The sequence below is a fragment of the Drosophila guanche genome, unplaced genomic scaffold, assembly GCF_900245975.1.
Source record: "Drosophila guanche unplaced genomic scaffold, DGUA_6, whole genome shotgun sequence".
Lineage (NCBI taxonomy): Eukaryota > Metazoa > Arthropoda > Insecta > Diptera > Drosophilidae > Drosophila > Drosophila guanche.
Window position 1 is genome coordinate 372294 of NW_022995745.1, and position 15368 is coordinate 387661.

The window sequence follows — 15368 nt, forward strand, 5'->3', positions numbered from 1 at the left end:
TTAATTATTCTAATACAAAAGAAATTGAACAAAAAAAACAATAATAATAATCACTAGAGTTTCTTGCTTATAATAATATATAATAATAATAATAAGAGTTTTCTTTTATCGTTTTCCAATTTCATCTTCCAAGGGGATTTTATAATTCATTTTATGGCTTCCTGGCCATTGTTCACAGTGTTTATGTATATGTCTGGTGTGTGTGTGTGTGTGTGTTAAAAACAACAACAACAATAATAAAATATAGTTTATAATAGGGTTTGGTTGGGGTAGGGTGTGTATAAGAGTTGGGAATTAAAATTATTTCTCGCAAGCAACAACAACAATGACAATTTAGAACCGATCCAATCCGATCCGATCCGAGCCTAAAAGAGCTCTCTCAGCGTGCATTCTGTTCTTTTTTCAAAAAAATTTTACCAAAAAATAACAAACAATTTTGAGAGTTTTTGCAACAAGGCAAACAAAAAATAAAATGGAAAGCCAATTGTTGCTGCCTAATTGTTGTCGCTATAGTCGTGTGTGTGTGTGTGGGTGTGGGTGTGTATAAATCTCTGGGATGTGCTTGATCCTTGATCCTTTTACATTCCCATCTGCCGCCATCTGCTCTACTGCGTTGTTATATAATTATGCTCGAAAATATCCAACTCGTTCTGTATGTAGTTGGCCTTGTTGCGCAGCAGCTTGAGCTGCTTCTGATTGGACTCGAGCAAATTCAGCTGCACCTCGAGCGTCTTTAGCTCCTCATTCATGTCGGTGGTGGCTGTGTCCACAGTGCGGCAGAGCCGTGCAAATGTGCTGGACAATTCCCTGGGGAAACAAATAGATTCTTGTATTTCTTTCTTGAAATATTTATCGATGGGTAGACTTACTGCTGCACCTGGTGACTGCAATTGGCCGATGTTAGATCGACAATCATCTTGAGCTTCTTGGTGGCATGCTGCACGTACTGGCTCTTGAAGGTGCGCTCCTTGGCGGAGTTAGTCCACGAGAGGCGCTCGTACAGGTAGATGCAGCCATAGAGAGCACCCACGCCGACAAGGACACGCCAACCGATCGTTTTCAGCATCTGGAAATGGGATGAAAGCGATGGAAGGGTATCGGCTTGACATGAGCACAGCAAAAAACTTTATACTTACAATTCCGGCCACTAATAGGCCGCCCATTGTGCCCTGCCCGCCGACAGATGTGATGGCAAATCGTGAGATCAGCGACAGCTGCTCGGGCGTTATGCCCGCCACCAAGCCAGGCGATGGCAACAGGCACACCGGTGTGGCATCATCCATCTGAGAGCTAACGGGCGACACAACGCCATGCTGCTGCTGCTGCTTGGACCGAGGAGAGATTATGCTTTTGATTTCCCTTTTCCCTCTTCGCTTGACTCACCCCAACACTCGTCTGACGGTGGGCCAATGCTGGCTGACTCTTTTTGCTACGCTCCCGCACCTTGCCGGTGAAGCGTTGGATCATGGCCGTGATGCCCCAACTGAATTTGAACTCCAGATCCTCCTGGAAGTCGGCGCACAGATTCTGACAGTTCAGCGAGTAGAGCATCTCGAAGGGCTGACTGCGCAGGGCCATCTTGGTGCTGCTGACAATCAGCTGCTCGTTGGGCACCAGCGCGTGCATGCGGTCGGTCATGTCCGCCTGGGCGGACTCCACGTTCATGGCCAGGGCAATGGAGAGGCGGGCACGCAGGTTGCTGCCGAGGCCGCTCTCCACATGGGCATTCAACTCCTTCTTGTAGATGTTGAGCACAAGCCGCTCGGGATGGAAGGGCATATTGAACTCATCAATGAGTACGCCCAAACGCCAGATCTCCTCGTTGAGGGCCTTCGAGACCTTCTCCTCAACCTCCTCGACCATGGTGTGAATCTTCTGCTTCATGTCGCGGGTCACCTGCATCATCTGGGTCTCGGTGCCCTGGATGCGGTCCGTCAGCAGATTCTTCTGGTCCTGCTTCAGATTGCGAAAGATCGTAATGCGCTCGTAAATGTTGTCCAGCATCGAGCGCATGTCCCCCGACACGCTCTTGCCACGCGAACTGTGCTGCTGGAACTTTGTCTTGACGGCACTCTGCGAGATGCACTCCTCGAACTTGCGCTCAAAGTCCTGGAACTCAAAGTAGCGTATCTGAAAGCCCTCGGCAATGGCGCCCATATGCGGCGGATTGCCCTTGGCCTCCTCGATGCGTGCCTGCAGCGTCTCCCGTGCCGAAACGAAGAACACTCGCTCGGCGGCCTCCTTCTCGTTGCTCACTTTCAGCTCCTTGGTGAGAAAATCGATGCAGCGCTCTGTGTGCTGTGATTTAACCTATCGAATGGATTGGATTGAAAGTCAATTTGATTGCTAAAAACTCTTCTGACGCAGGCAGCTCAAAACAAAAGGGGGGCGTAATGGGTGGGGCGTAAAACTACTCTTCAGGGAACGACAAAGCAGAGGCAGAGCAAGAGGTTCTGGGTTCTAGCTGTGTGTTTCATTACCTTGGCCAGATCCTGCCGGTGATGAATGTTGGACAGTTGTAAAAAAAAAACAAAAGGTAAGAAGAGACACAATCAACATACACGACAGACACAAAGAAAAGGCAAAGATACAAGATACAGCGAGACTTATAGCCAAAAGGAGGACATGGACACGTTTTGGGGGGAGGTGTGTGCTATGCCTTACCGACTCTTGACACTCGGGCTCATTGGCGGAGGCATCCCAGCGATTGTTTAGTATAAAGATATTCGGCTTGGAGAGCTTCTGTGAGACGGTGTGAAAGAACTGCTTCTCGGCACGCGTCATTGTGGACTCGGCATTGAGGACCAGCACAAAGACGTCCGCATTGAGGCAATGATTGTCAATCCAATCATCCAGATTCGCCGACACATCGACACCGGGTGAGTCCACAAAAACGACATCATCGCGCAGCAGGCTGCAGCGCTCGCGTGGCCAGAATATGCGCACCAGACTGCTCTCGCAGAGCTTCTCCTGGCACAGGGCATTCGCCAGTTGTTTGATGTTCTGCAAAGGATTAACCAAAAGGATCATAAGGGACGCACAGTTGTCGGCCACTCGCTACGCACCACCACATTGAGCTTCTCCGCGGAGCCCTCGGTCATCAGATATGCCTCGCCGCCATCGTTGCCCTCCACCTGGCAGAAACAGTTTGTGGTATGGCCAATGCCGCTGGGCAGAATCTTCTCCCGCAGCATGGCATTGATCACCGAGCTCTTGCCGTTCGAGGTGCGCCCAAAGAATGCCACCTTCATGTGATCGCGCTGCAGCACCTCGCGAATGGCCGCCACCTTGTACACATAACTCTCGAACAGCTCCCGCTCGGCCTTGTCCACGATCTCGGCTTCGGCATGCAAAGCTGTTTTGCCAATAAGCAGAAAGCGGTGAAGTAAATCGGGGATGGATGAGGCTATATAGACTGGCTTACCATTTATGAAGGTCGTTGTCTCATGCACATACTCCTCGATCTCTCCGTAGATGTCGTTGATCTTCTTTTTGGCCCGCACAAAGATCTGAAGTGGAGATTTGTCGTTCGATTGATACAGCCGCGTATCGGAGGCGACGCCGCCGGTGACGTTTAGAGCATAATTCATCGATGCATTTGAGCCAGAGGTTTGCAGTGTGGAGTTGTGGCGGGAGAGAGGGCCCACAGATTTGTCAACGGTGTCCGTGGACGAGGAGTGATGATCGTCGGCGTCCGTGTTGCCGTTGGGCCCCGTTTGGCCAGTCACCAGCGAGATGGTGCGATTCAGGTAAGCCGCCATTTCGGGTGTTAGATTTTAGTTTGCGTTTTGGAGAGGAAGAGAAGATTTGGATACAAAACAAAAGGTATGCAGCCTATGCAGGATACTCGAAAGTTGTGTTCGTGTTCGTTTGCTGTGCACCAGCCTGTGCCTGTGGCTCGGGCGTGCACCTCCTCCAAGCAACCACCGTGGGCCGCTGTGGGTTTACCAAAGGAAAACCACGAGCAAAACCAAAAAGGAACTGAGTCGCAGGGGGGACGGCGGTTCGGCGCGCGCTCTCTATTCGGTTTTAATATTTTTCTTTTGGTTTTGTTCAAAAATCAACGTCACAAAACTGAAACGAAACGAAATAAAATCAAATGAAATCAAGCGAAATTATGACATTGTAGGCAAAACGGAGAAAGAAAGCAGGAAAAATAGTGCCAGGAGATAAGCAAAAGTGTTGGGTTGGTGAGGGGATGTGGTGTGTGGGGGGGGTGGACAAAATATAAAAACGCAAATAGTGCACACACACACACCAAACACACACACACACACACACACACACACGCGGGCAGAGATAAATTGCGCTGCAACCAAATTCATTCGAAGAGTAATAGTATATAAACCTAAAACGATTCGTTCGTTGATTTTTCATATGCGATCGGAGTTGCCCTTTCGATTCGCCATTTGTGTATGCGTAACAGTAATTATTGATAAACTCATCGTCTCTCTCTCTCTGTCCCGCTCACCTGTGCCCCGACCAACAACTAACCTGATTATTGCTCTCGCTCATCGTATTGTTTTATATTTGTATATTTATTTTTCGCCTGCGTGTTGCCGCCTGTCGTGCCCCGTCGGTTGGTTTGTCCTAGCCTAGCGGTTCAAACGATGTTCAGCTGTCAAATGCATGCACATTTCAGTGCATTTGATTTTGTTGAATCCAGTTGCGGCTGCAGGTTATTTGTTGTGGCAATTTTTAATAATTTTAAGCTATTTTTCGACTCTAAATGATGTAACATGCGCTTTACTAGGGCTGCAGCGAGCCTATCGATAGCAATCGACTAGTGTTGGGTAGCCTTGTTTTGGTTTTACTGGCCACACTGCTTGCAGTCTGGGGTCACACTTAGTGGCGGTCACTTATCGATAAGAGCGCAACTGGAGCGGCAATTTCAAACTATCAAAACTTCAAAATAAATAAATGTCAAAGCAAAATACGTTTTCGTTTCAAGTTTGCTACGTTTCGATTTTATTATTGTTGTCTGTTGCTTTCTTGAATACACTTGCATGGCAACGAATTCTGCATTTGCAATTCTCACCGCTTGTGGCAATCACTACACTAAATATAATTCTCTATATTATTTATTGTTCTGTTTTTTTATTGAGTTTTTTGTTGTAGATCTTTTTCTTGTTGTTGTTGTTCGGGTTTCCGCTTTACACTTGTTGTTTTTGTATGTATTGTATTTCTCGCTTTATCTTGTTTGCATAATAAATTATATTTAAATTAAAAATAACATGTTATCAAGTTAGTAATTTGTTGTGTATGGTTTTGGTTCTCAGGCGGAACGGGGATGGGGATGGGCGTGGGCATGGGTGGGTAGCTGGAGTTGGAGTTGGGTGGGGGTGGTGGTTAGGCAAAGGAAAAGGCCCACATCATTTGGCATCCTACAAAACATAAAACTAAAAAAAAGGAGGCCAGGAAGGGCGGGGTGTTCTTGGTGGGGTGTGTGTGTGTTTGTGTGTGAGTTAATGCGCAAACAATTCTCACTCCATCTATATATACATATACATATATGTACACATACATGGAATCACGTATACAATTAATTTAGGTGTTTTGCTTTTTCGCTTTTGCTGAGTGTAATTATTTTTACTAAGTTAAAGGTAAGTTTTCTGCCTTCATCTTTCTTTTGTTGTTGCTCTTCCATTGTTGTTTGCTTCTGTTTGTTGTTCTAAGCAGTTTTGTTGTTGTTTAGCTGTTGGTTCATATTTGGTTGCTGTTTCTACTACACAATCTCCATTTAATTTCTCTTCTCTCTGCTCTTTCCGTCACTCCGCTCTCTCTCTCTCTCTCGTTTATTACTTGGCTACAGTCCGCAGAAGAAGAAAAATTAATCTTCTGCGACCGCACCTGCGTCTAGAACTTCCCTCCATCCCATCCCCATCACTGCGCCGCCATCGTCGACCAGCGTCTTACTTCTGGACCATCTTGACCAGAAGATCGGTGGAGTATGACTTGGGGCGCTCAATGGGCAGACCCAGGGCGCGATCCCAGACAAGGGAGGCGAGCACGCCGAGGGCACGGGAGACGCCAAACAGAACGGTGTAGTAATTCATCTCCTTCATGCCGTAGTACTGCAGCAGGACGCCGGAGTGGGCGTCTACATTGGGCCAGGGGTTCTTCACCTTGCCGGTCTCGGTGAGGATTGGGGGCACCACCTTGTAGATCTTCGACACCAGCTGGAACAGCTCATCCTCGGGCAAATGCTTCAACGCAAACTCGCGCTGGCAGGTGTAGCGGGGATCGGTCTTGCGGAGCACAGCGTGTCCATAGCCGGGCACAACCTGCACAATCGAAATCGAAATTGGATCAGTAAATGTATATCCCATGGAAATAAAGCGTAACTATACCTGTCCAGACTTGAGGGTCTTCCAGATGTAGTCCTTCAGCTGGTCCTCCGATGGATTGTTGCCAGCCTCCTTCTGGAGCTTGCGCAGCCAGACGAGCACCTCCTGGTTGGCCAGGCCGTGCAGGGGGCCGGCGAGACCGTTCATGCCAGCGGCGAACGACAGATAGGGATCGCTCAGGGCGGAGCCAACCAAATGCACGGTATGGGCAGAGACATTGCCACCCTCGTGGTCACTGTGGATGGTCAGATAGAGGCGCATCAGCTCGGTGAACTGGGCATTGTCGTAGCCGAGCATCTTCACGAAGTTGGCGGACCAATCGAGGCTCGAGTCAATGGAGCGGGAGCCCTTGCCGCCGCGGTACGTGTTGCAGTAGATGGTGGCGGCCACCACGGGCAGCTTGGCGATCAGATCCATGCTGTCCTCATAGACGTACTCCCAGTACTTGCTCTTGTGCACACCCTCGGAGTAGGCCTTGGCGAACTTGCTGTCGTGGTTGAGGGCCGTAACGGCGGCGGCCAGCTGCGACATCGGATGCAGGCTGGTGGGCATGTTGTTCAGCATTGTGACCACATGCTGGGGCAGGGCAGCGCGCTCGGCCCACTCGCGGGAGAGCTGCTGCACCTGGGACTGGGTGGGCACCTCGCCGGTCAACAGCAGCCAGAACAGACCCTCTGGCAGGGGCTCAGTGCCACCGGGGGCGGCGGGCAGCACCTTCTGGCACTCGGGGATGGAGAGGCCGCGGAAGCGGATACCCTCATCAGCGTCCAGCACAGAGGTCTCCGTGACCAGGGCCTTGATGCCGCGCATACCGCCATACATCATGTCAATGGTGGTCTCTCCCAGCTTGGTGGCGCCATGCTGCTTACGGAAGTTCTTCACGCGCTCCTGCTCCTCGGGCACCTTGGCGGTCAGTACGTCGCGCAGGCTGCGTCCATCGGCCGAGATCAGGCGCACATATGATCCAACATTGGGAAGTTTCTGAAATAAAAAAAACAAAAAAACAATAATTAATGATTATTTATCGAAGAGTTATCGACTGCTATCGATCAAATGCGGAATGGAATTGATCAAATGAAAGTTTCCGCTCGCAAACGATTTCAAATTCATTCAATGGAAGCTTTATGAAGGAACCTCTGATCACACACCCCCCAAAAGCAAAGCCAAGCCAAGCAAGCCAATCAATTGCCATCAGCTGCAGTCGCTGTTGTAATCGCTTTCGCCTTTTGTCATTGAGCCGCACTTCAATAGCATGACATTGCACATGACATAAGCCATCGTTGTCGTCTGAGTAGGCACACATCCAGACACGAATTGTGTTGATAACGCTGCACAGATCACTAATCTCAATAGATGCTTCCAATGACTCACACGCGCCGCCACAGAGATGCGTCAATGAAGTACTACATATGCCGTAGGGCTGCCGCTCACGACTGCTGCAAACGCTTCCCCTGCTCCATGGCAGACTGTACCTTTGAGCCGCACGCACAGCCAAGGTCATTCCTCCGCTCCCTCTCTTGTTGGTTCAGTGAAGGGTAGACACAGCCAACTGTTGCCCATTTCGGATTTCGGATTGGTTCGTCACGTGCCAAAAGCTTTGGATACTCCCCCCGCAATTGTTTCCATGGTCTCCACAGGTGCTCTGAGTGTGCTTAATGGAATGATCTTTGCCACGCTTTCGAAACGCAAGTACAACTCGTAATAAAAATGCAAAGCGACATGGCAACGACATGGCAATCCGAATCCGAATCGAATGCGATTCCAATTCCGAGTTGATTTCGCGCTCCCAGGCACAAAGTGCGATGCCAGTTGATTGACAGTCGGCTGTCTGGGGGCTCTGGGCTCTGGGCTCTCTGCTGCCGCAGCTGCTGCTTCTGCTCTCTGTGGTGGGCACTGCTGCGGCTAGTGGGTCAACAAATTCAATTAACCAACTGAACTTGTAGCGCCGCTTGTTGTCCGTCGCCGGTGTCCAGCTCAGCTCGTTGCTTGCAAATTGAATTGCATGATTTTTGAGCCCCCTCTCTCTGGCTTCTGGTGCCGCACATTGATTTGTGCGCCGGCCACCAACCGACCAACCGCAAACCGGTTAGTTTTGTGTAGTTTTTCTGGTTTGTCGATGCCAAAAATTCATTGATAAAAAATTCACACGCATGCATCATACGGAGCCGTGTCTCAATTATCGATAATGGGCGGGTGTCAAACATAAATGCAACACGATCGATGAGGCGTTTAACAAGCAAAGAAAAATAAAAGACGAAAAAGCCAGCACCCCGCCGGCTGGAAATTTGAAACCTTAGCAAAGCACTCGCCGTTTTGTTGCAAGTAAACCGCAAGCAAATCAACACCCAGAAATGGGCAGGTAGAAATTGCTAATTGATTTGTCAGTCAAGCGGCAGAGCAGATCGTGTGGTTGTGTGGTTTTTCCATTTGCAATGAGAGAAACCATCTCGAGGATGCTGCTTTGCAGCAGGGCAACGCTTTCGCTTCGATTACAAATCTAAAGAATGCTTCAAGCGCGCACATTATCTGCGATTAGTGAAGAGGTGGGGCGCTGCTGCCTGTCGGCTCGTTCATCTCTTGATAAGAGAGCAACAACGACAAATATATGTAAATATCAAGTATGTATGTATGTATGTGCTTTAGTGTGTGTGTAAATTTGAAGGTCTCACGCGCGCGTGAAATTATCGCTCGCAGAAAACACACACAGCGTGAGGCTCGCTTTAGTTTTAAGCCAGAGCGTGTGTAAAGAACTGTACTTATATGTCATCAAGGAAGTGTCATCTATCTGATCAGAGTCGCGTGTTGCTTGCCCCAGAGACCAGCAGACTTCCTTTCTTCATCGTACGATTAGTCAAGCGAGCGATTGCATAATCAATCGACGTCTGGCAAATAGCAATACAAATTACGCGACAAGTGGACATTGCTCTCTCTGCCATTCTAACGGGAAACCACAATGTTGGAGAGGCGCACGAGGTGATCCCGCTCTCTCGCCTCTCTCGCTCTCACTCTCTCTGACTCTCTTTTGATCTCTCATTGGTGGCCTTGGGCTTTCGCCTTGCTGCGTGACGCTTTCAATTTGGTTTAATGATTTCTAACTATTATTTCTGCTAATATTACATAGCGTTTTACAATTGCTTAATAATTGCATCCCCTGACTGACAGGCTGACGAGGCTGCTAGCTGCTAGCTGCTGGCTGCTGCTTCGTTCCTCCATTGAAGCGATCTTTAATCGTCTTAATTAGGTTTTCTGTTAGCTATTACTACTCGTACTTTTGTTATTTCCATTTTCAGTTTCAGTTTTTGTTTTGTGTCTCACAGCAGACGCCAAAAGTAAATACACATCACATTGACACTGCCACTGACGTAATCCCCCGGCCATAATTTCCAGTCCGATTCCACTTTGTTAAAGCTGTGAGATCTGTCGGATATTTTCTGATGTTCTGTTGTGTTCTGCTGCTGCCTGGCAGCCCCAGCCGCAGACGCTTTACAAGGGGAAACACTGGCATCATTCGGAGATACGCCTTGGTTAGAGAAGTGACTTTCCTTTCAGTGAGCTGGCAACTGGGTTTTTTTTTTATTATTAGTCACTTATGTTGTTTAAGCCAATAATCGTTTGTCATCCTCAACTGTCATTCAATCAGAATTGAGATAAACTTGTATCCTAAACTGCTCACCCATTGGATTTAAGCGCTCTGCGTCATGCAGCAGCGCCCCTCAGCCGATTACTTTTAGACCTCAAATGCGCTAGAGACTTATTGTTGACTTCTGTTATCACTCGATTAAACATTTAAGCATGTATAAAGATATAAAGGTCCAGTCATTTACGTAAGGCAAATGGCAAATTCATTAAATTTGTCTACAAATATGCTCCACAATAGATTACGGATTGAGGTGGTTACTTCATCATATGAAGTTGCCTCCAATCATCATCAATCACTGTCCATCAAGGGGCTTTGTTTTCTGTTTTCCCTATCTCTTTGCGGAAATTCTTGCATTCCGCTTTCTTCATTAGCAAAAGCCACTAAAATGGCGCATTGCGAATTATTATTTGCTTGTTTTATCACTAAAAACTGATTGAATTAACACCTTCTGGTGGGATATTCGTGGAGCATGCTTCTGCTTGGGGCCTGTGGGTCTTTGGCGCTATCAGCTCTAACCAGCTGTGCAGCCCCACCCCACGTCTCCCTCTCTCTCCCACTCCTGTGCGTCGATCATGTGCCTAGCGGGTACAAATTTGTCACGCTTATCAGTCGCACTAGTTGGATGAGGGGGTGGGAAGTGTGTGCTATGGCAATGCGGTTAATGCAAAAAAACTACTCGAACAGAGAGAGAGAGTCAAAGAGGAGCATGTGGGAACGACTGATTATGTATCACATGATCAAGATCTTGACAACACAATCTCTCATCGATGGTTTCCACCCCACCAATTCGTTATCTTTGAGAAAAACCAAGAATATACCCTTCCAGATCGATCGATTTCGCCGACAACTACTGCTACTATATAATATACTTATAATTATCTGATTTTTATAATTTTTGACTCATTTTAAAGTTTGGCAGAAAAATAATCTATTTTTTGATGGCCAAGGTCTGGGCCTCCATTAGAAGTTTCTTAGAAACTTTCCATGACGCCCCCAAATACCGTTATCTATACTGTTAAGAACTTGAGCATAACTAAACTGATACGGGGGAATGTAATTCGGGGATGGGTAAGGAATGGGTGGCCAAATGACTGGCGTATTACCGGATTGGTGTGGCCTATGGTAGGGCCACTTGAGCTTTGTACACACACACACACACACACACACACACACACACAGCACCTGATCCATTAAGTACCTTTATAAAACTAAAATTATATGTACAAATCTAATCAGATGTGTGGAGAGAGAGAGAGAGACCGACCAAGCGATCATATATAATATTTAGCATTTGGCTGCTTCTTATGTAATCGCTTGATCAGCTGTTTAGCTCTAGACTCTAGACACAAAGACACCCACTCTCTTTCACTCTCTTTGTCTCTTTGTCTTGAGTCTTTTTTTGTGTGCGCCCAAAGGGTCGTCTCTGGTCGAGGCATTACGTAAACATCGACTAAACCTCGCGTCACGTACAATATTTGTGACGTATTAGCAGACGGGCGATAAAAGATTTCGCGTGTTCGCCATTTCAACAGTGAAATGCTTGTTTGGCTGTGGTGCGGGGCTACGAGTAGGCGAGTACGGCTACGCCGAAGATGAAACAAAAAACCCAATGTATTTTTGTGTCTATCTGTCGTCTTTTTTGGCCATGATAGGGCGATGCTTGCTGTTAATGCTTATTATTCAATCCCACAAAAACCGTATTTAGCATAGCATTTACAGCAATTATTTATAGCAAAGAGAGAGCAAAAAGTAAAGCATTCAAAATAAGGTGATTCGCCCCACAGTTCAGTTCCTCTCTGTGTGTGTGTGTATGTGTGTTGTGCTCCGCTTTTTGCTGAGGAATGAACCGAACCCACGTCAGTGCGCGCGTTTTTTGGCACTCTGCCCGGGACCACAACACGGGTTAAGCAGGGGAGAGAGATGAAAGGAGGCGGCGAAAGAGAAGTAAGAATCTGACAGGCAGTAGAAAAGGAAGAGCGCGCAGGCAGGCATTGGGATAGCTCCATCTCAAGTCCTCAGGCAAACCTCCAGCGAAGGCAGATGACAGATGGATTACGAGCAATGCGAGAGATAGAGATATTTTGAAACACCCCCAAAGAGCGGCAGAGAGAGAGAGAGTGAGAGAGACACACAAAAGGAGGCTCGTCCTGGAAGGCTCGTTTTCGTTTCTCCATGTGCGTGACTTTTTTTTGTATTGATTTTCCAATTATCAATTTTCTGTTCTACTTTTTGTTGCTGCTGCCAGCCATTGCATAATCCACGCTGCCGACCCAAAACGCACACACAAACACACGGCTCCCATGCAAATACTTGGGTGCATTGCCAGTGGGCGGCGAATGGGTGGGATTGGCATCATCTTCTTTAAGGTCATTCGGCGGACAATGCTTCTTGACTCTCTGGTTTTCAGTGGAGCATTTTTTGTTTTTTTTTTTTTTTTGCAACAACAACACGTGACACTCTTTGGAAACAAACCGACGCTACGAGGAATTAGAGAGCCAGTCGGAATGAGAGAGCGAGAGAGGAATAAAAGAGAGCCCAAAGAGAGCTGCTACCTGCGACTTGTGGCTGCCCTGCTGCCAGTCGTCCGCCAAGGCATATTTGTTTGAGGTGAGACATTCCCAGGAAACATTTTTTTGTTTTGCTATGAGGGCAAAGCAACCCAAGAGAAGCGGTTACATAAAAACAAAAGTCCCTTTGGATGAGCCTCACCTCCTACCGCCCCACCTTATAGGAATGCACCTTTCTTTTTGCCTTTGTTGTACCCTTAAGAACGAGAGAGCGTGCATTTCAGAGAGAGAGAGAACGGGACTGGTCTGGGGAGAGCATTGCCAACGCTGTAACATTACAAGAACAAGGCCGCATGGTGCTTTGGGCCAAGTCTGGTTTCCGAAAGCCACGCTTATGGAAATTTCCAAAAAATATAAGAAGAAATACAAAAGGCAACGGGAGCGCGGCCGAGTTCGTTAAACTCGAAAAAAGCAGACTGTTTTATTTATATAAAACAAGAAATACGCATTTGCCAAAATAGCCCCAAAGCGAATCTTTTCGCTAGTACCCCACCCCGCCCACCTCTTCGGAGATTATGTAATGTGTTATATATGGCGAAACACTCGACAGGATGGGCGGCTGGCCAGCGTGGAATGCCACACACTACACACTTATCAGGGCACAATAAAACAAAAGTTTCTTAATCGCAAGCACATGGCGGAATCTTTTTTTTTTCGTGACGTGTAGGGTATGCGATGGGGACTGCTTGCGTGTGCGTGGGAGCAAAATAAAGTCAGCGAGAGGGGGGGAAGGGATAACAGAGAAGCTGAATGAACCGCTTTATTGCGGGGGTGGGATGAGTAAGCGGAACTGGAAAGTGAAACTGGAACAGGAACCAGGAACGGTACTACTCACCTGTGCATCGGCCAATTTACGTGCGGAAATGCGATAGAGCGACATGATCAACGGTTATGTATGAAGAATGCTGTTGCTCTTTATAGAGAGAAAGACAGAGAGAGAGGGGAGAAAAACACGTTCGCCTTTAGAAAAGATAGCAAATTTTCCACTAACACACACAAACACTGAAAAAAATTGCTTTCCCCCAGTGAAGAATATAGCTTTTGGAAATGTTATTTTTTTTCTTTTTACTTTTGGTGCTTCTCTCCCTTCAGCTGCGCGGCAACTGAATGGCCCGCCAACCAAATGTCGCTTTTTCGCGTCTGCTCCGGTCTAGTCTAGGTTGGCAGCACCAGCTGCGTGCGCGCACACACACCCACCCCACAGGTAAGAGGTGGCGCGAACATTTGACTCACCTGACGCTCGTCAGGCCCTCCGGCCAGTGACTCTTGTGGCTGGGCCACAGCCTGGATCTTGATTTTTTCGCGAATCAGTGGACCCTCCTCTTTTAGGGGGGCGCGCAAGATGTCGCGCAATAAATTACCAGAATCCCAGAATGACTTCTTGGCCGATGTGCGGCATTGCTGGCGTAGGCCGATGCCTGGCGTGGTCAAGAACCGGAAAACGTACATTCTACAGGTTTATTTTACCAATTGGAGGTGGCGCGACAAAATATATATTTGATAAATTGCTTACACGCCCGAGAAAATACTGATAAATGACGGAAAACTAAGTTAGAAACTAAATTTTATCCAATGCCTGCTAGTATTCGTAAAATGAGTTGGCAGCTTTGTCGATATATCGATTTGACCTGTCGCTGTATATTTAGTTTATTTTCCAGACAACTCTAGCTCTTCGCCAAGCAAATCCAAAACCATAAATATTTTAGATCGAGCTTGAAGCTTGATTATTCTCAAAAACATCAGAAAATTGTATATTCCCTACAGCGATATTCGATAGCTGACGAAAATCACGTAATCGATAGGGTAGTCGGTTGAGGGCCAGCCCTAGTGTTATGCAAAACGCGTCTTGAAATTTTTGACGGCCGATTTCTTATTTTTTCAATACAAATTCTATAGCGTAAGTTATGGCAAATACATCCACTGACATTTAAACACAGCTTTGGCCCCACAGCAGCAGTTACCATGGCCACGGCCGTGCCACATGTGCCCCCTAAGCAGGACCTGCCTCCAGCCGGCGGCTACAAGAAGATTCCCTTTGCCCGTGTGCCTCCCAAGAGCTATTTCACTGGTGAGTGGGGGATCTCTCCTCCTCCGCAACTGTGTGCATTCGATAACCTTTGCTCCCGTGGCAGGCTTCACCATGATCGGCACTTATGTGGCCGTCACCACCGTCGGTCTGGGCATCTACTATCTGACGGCTAAAAAGGTGAAGCGCGACGAGATCGAGATGCGTTCGGCTCAGAATGTCATCTTCCCGATCCTGATTGCCGAGCGCGATCGTGAGTTTCTGCGCCAGCTGCGCCGCAACCGGGACGAGGAGGCCGAGCTAATGAAGAATGTGCCCGGCTGGGAGGTGGGCACCTGGTACGGCGAGCCCGTCTTTAAGACCCTGCCCGAGGACACCCTAGTGACTCCCATCTTCAAGGAGTTCTATGCCCATGCCGACTGGAAGTCGTACGCCAAGCGTGCCCACATCAAGCTCTGGTCGTAAGCCAAAGCCGAGTGGAAGCAGCGTACTGCTCCTTAGTTAATGCATATTGTAAAGCTTTTTTTGTTTATAGAATTGCCTAAGCGCGCCCGCTCATTGCACTCAATTACAAGTCGCGATATTGATTGAAATGTGGGACAAAAAGAAACGAAACGGATTCTTCTGCTTTCTGGGAGTGGGTGTGGGTGGTGCGGGGTGGATTGCGCTTGTCCTAGGGTTACCAGATGGACAGTAGTTGGTCGCCGCCGGCGCATCGGTGTTGCCGTTTGGTTAGGAAAACGCCTGCTCCAGTGTTGCGGGTCGATGATGCTGCGGGTAGTCCCCAA

The 15368-nt window shown here is 47.9% G+C and overlaps 3 protein-coding genes across 7 annotated transcripts; 1 reads left to right on the top strand and 2 right to left on the bottom strand.

Annotated features, from left to right (window-relative positions):
* Nucleotides 1-116: 116 nt before the first annotated feature.
* On the bottom strand, nt 117-4755 carry LOC117581012 (transmembrane GTPase Marf). Of its 4 annotated transcripts, none has more exons than XM_034267825.1 (9): nt 4495-4755; nt 3425-4074; nt 3066-3355; nt 2665-3003; nt 2481-2492; nt 1384-2310; nt 1137-1319; nt 870-1066; nt 117-807 (listed from the first exon to the last, which is right to left on the bottom strand). In XM_034267825.1, exons 2-9 carry the CDS (start codon nt 3759-3761, stop codon nt 606-608), a joined length of 2487 nt encoding a protein of 828 aa, XP_034123716.1. In that variant the 5' UTR covers nt 3762-4074; nt 4495-4755; the 3' UTR covers nt 117-605. The 4 variants fall into 4 exon arrangements, with proteins under 4 accessions (XP_034123716.1, XP_034123715.1, XP_034123714.1 ...); XM_034267824.1 differs by having other exon boundaries at nt 1137-1322; XM_034267823.1 differs by having other exon boundaries at nt 1137-1325.
* An 805-nt stretch (nt 4756-5560) lies between these two features.
* LOC117581016 (probable citrate synthase, mitochondrial) lies at nt 5561-13715 on the bottom strand. Its single transcript, XM_034267841.1, has 4 exons — nt 13624-13715; nt 13390-13467; nt 6351-7328; nt 5561-6284 (listed from the first exon to the last, which is right to left on the bottom strand). Exons 2-4 carry the CDS (start codon nt 13432-13434, stop codon nt 5913-5915), a joined length of 1395 nt encoding a protein of 464 aa, XP_034123732.1. The 5' UTR covers nt 13435-13467; nt 13624-13715; the 3' UTR covers nt 5561-5912.
* A 598-nt stretch (nt 13716-14313) lies between these two features.
* Nucleotides 14314-15190, top strand: LOC117581025 (NADH dehydrogenase [ubiquinone] 1 alpha subcomplex subunit 13). Of its 2 annotated transcripts, none has more exons than XM_034267854.1 (3): nt 14314-14451; nt 14509-14622; nt 14687-15190. In XM_034267854.1, the coding sequence occupies exons 2-3, from the start codon at nt 14517-14519 to the stop codon at nt 15043-15045; spliced, it is 465 nt and encodes a 154-aa protein (XP_034123745.1). In that variant the 5' UTR covers nt 14314-14451; nt 14509-14516; the 3' UTR covers nt 15046-15190. The 2 variants fall into 2 exon arrangements, with proteins under 2 accessions (XP_034123745.1, XP_034123744.1); XM_034267853.1 differs by having other exon boundaries at nt 14328-14451; nt 14506-14622.
* The last annotated feature ends 178 nt before the right edge of the window (nt 15191-15368 follow it).